Genomic DNA, 2,652 nt, shown 5'->3' with positions numbered 1-2,652 from the left:
TACCGTGTCAGTCATCATTATCAGTCCTCTTTCTCTCCTCCTTCAGGCCTACATGTGTTGCCTCGATCAGGGAGAGACACCAAAGGAAGGGGCTTGAGTCCACAAGTGCAGAAAAACAAAGAAGGTATGGCATGTAGTTCTTGTTTAATGTATTTAGCTTTAACAACACATCCGAAGTATTGTTGCAACACCACATTTACACACAAGTCTCTCTGCAAAGAGATACACTGGAGTTACTTCAGACATATTGGATCACGACAAGTATAACTGGAGGGTGGATGTTGGTGTTACACTATGTTGGATGCAGTCACTTTTTTTTTTTTTTTTTTTTTTAGCCTGTTTGAGTGAGAGGCTGCAATAGTGCACGATATGTTCTATTCGTGTACATTTCCACACTGTCAGATAAATCAGCATATTATTGCACTGAGCTACAGAGGCAAACAAGTCCGACATCAGTAGAAGGAAGCAGAGTTGGTCCAGTGGCGTCAGCACCCTGGACAGCTCCTCGCGCAGCCACGTTGAATGGACAGCGTCAATCAACGTGACTGAAATGTTTTTAATAAAGTTGGTTTCAGTGTAATGATTCATTCAGACTCTGTTCACTGGGTGAACTCCGGCTCATGTTTGACAAGCTGGCCATGAGGGACTTCACTTTGTGGGCGTAATAGTTCCTCAGGTTTACAGAGGGCACCTCTTCTATCCCCTCGTTGAAGTCGCAGCTCCTCATCGCAATCTCCAGCTGTTTCTGTCTTTTGTAGAAGAGGGAAAACTTATTGAAAATGAGCGTGATGGGAAGCACAACTACCAGGATGCCTGCCAGGATGCACGCTGAGGCGGTGAGCTTGCCTGCTATGGACACCGGCACCACGTCTCCGTAGCCCACTGTGGTCATGCTGACGGTGGCCCACCACCAACACGCCGGGATGGTGGAGAGATCCTCGCTGTCTTCTTTCTCCACCGTGTAGGCCATCACGGAGAAAAACGACACGCCGACGGCCAGATACAGGAGCAGCAGTCCCACTTCTTTGTAGCTGTTTCTGAGGGTGGCCCCCAAGGAGCGCAGCCCCGTGGAGTGACGGGCCAGTTTCAGGATCCGGAAAATTCTCATGAGCCGCAGAACCTGCGCAACCCGCCCCAGGTTGGCCAGCGCCGGGCTGCTCTCCACCACCAGGTTTATGAGCAGCGTCAGGTAAAATGGAAGTATGGACACCAGGTCGATCACGTTTAACGGGTGATCAAAGAAGTGAAGGAGATCTGGAGCCACCACGAACCGGGCCACCAGCTCCAGGGTGAACCAGCCGATGCCAAAGTGCTCCACCGTCTCGAAACGTGGGTCCTCCGTGGGCTGACCTTCACTGTCCAACAGGCTGAATTCACTCATACTGTTCATGCACATGGTGGCAATGGAGCCCAGCACCACGAGAATAGAGAGGATGCTGATGACGCGGCTGGCCACTGAGTAACCAGGGTTATCCAGCATCAACCAGACGCGTCTCCGCGCGCTCCCGAGGAGCTGCTTGTCAAACTTGCCTGCATCGTTATAAAACTCCAGCAGCTCATCAAATGATGAAGTTGTGCTTCCTTCATCGCTCCGGTCATCCCAGTCCTCCCGGTCCTGGTCCATTTTCCTGCAGTGGTAGGCGCTGCTGCAACAGGAGTCAATGAAGAACTCGTTGATGCCCCAGTACTCGATCTCCTGGCTGAAGGAGAAGATGCACAGCTCGGCCATGACGTGCAGCCGCCCGGTGTGGTAGAAATTCAACACGTACGGAAAGAGAGCCGGGTTCCTGTCAAAGTAAAACTCCTTTTCTGTGTCGTCGTAGTCATCGCACAGCTCGAGGATGGATTCTTTGGAGCGGCACTGCAGGAGACGCGCGAGCCTGGTTTCGGGGAAACGGGAGAGAGTGTCCGACTGGAGGCGCCGCTTGAAGCCGCCCACGTTTATCCGGATGGCCGCGTTGTCATCCATGTGAGTCCCGCCGCCCGGTCCCCCCAGGACCTGACCTGTCATGTCTGGGAAGAGGGGCGCAGACAGAAACACGCGGGCGCGAGGCGCGCGGAAAGAATGAGAGAGAGGGTGACAGAGCAGATCACATTAACACAGAGAGGAAGGCGGGTGGACAGACAGCCAGCACGAGGACAGACACGCACAGAGGGAAGGAGAAGAAGAAAGGATAAGTCATTGGAACACTGACAATAAAAAATGTTTTATTAATGTATAAATAGTAATAATGAAAGAGTGGAATGTTTGTTTTCCACGTGTTTCCTACAGATTTCCACACAGTGGAGTTTTACTTGGACAACTTACTCACTTCAAGGCTGGTTCAGATCACTGAAGACTCCTAAAAGAAGTGTGCATTTTTCACACATCTCCCATCGCAGCTGCAACCTCTGTTCCTGAAGCTGACGCAGAGACCTTTGTCCTTTTGGCTCCGAGCACGCGCGTTTCTGATGCGTTTTTGTTTGGAGCTTGGACAGAAAAAAAAAACCTCCAAGAGGGGACGGCGCGGTGTTAATTTGGCTTTAAAAATACATAAAAAGCCCCCAGGCTTAGGATAATAAGTGTTCCCTGACTGAAACCCCCCCAAGCCTCGTTCCAGCAGCGGTCCTTACATTCTGCTTCCACCGGGTTTCAGACCTCCTCCAGCCACA

General features: G+C 51.4%; 1 protein-coding gene across 1 annotated transcript; it reads right to left on the bottom strand.

Moving 5' to 3' along the window:
• Nucleotides 1–571: 571 nt before the first annotated feature.
• On the bottom strand, nucleotides 572–2,403 carry kcns2 (potassium voltage-gated channel modifier subfamily S member 2; the record flags this gene model as incomplete). The annotated part of the gene is made up of 2 exons (XM_079240752.1): nucleotides 2,313–2,403; nucleotides 572–2,013 (listed from the first exon to the last, which is right to left on the bottom strand). The coding sequence occupies exon 2, from the start codon at nucleotides 2,009–2,011 to the stop codon at nucleotides 572–574; it is 1,440 nt and encodes a 479-aa protein (XP_079096878.1). The 5' UTR covers nucleotides 2,012–2,013; nucleotides 2,313–2,403.
• Between the last annotated feature and the right edge of the window lie 249 nt (nucleotides 2,404–2,652).

This window comes from Telmatherina bonti (genome assembly GCF_933228915.1).
Source record: "Telmatherina bonti genome assembly, chromosome: 5".
NCBI classification, from domain to species: Eukaryota; Metazoa; Chordata; class Actinopteri; order Atheriniformes; family Telmatherinidae; genus Telmatherina; species Telmatherina bonti.
This window is presented reverse-complemented; position numbering and strand designations above follow the sequence as displayed.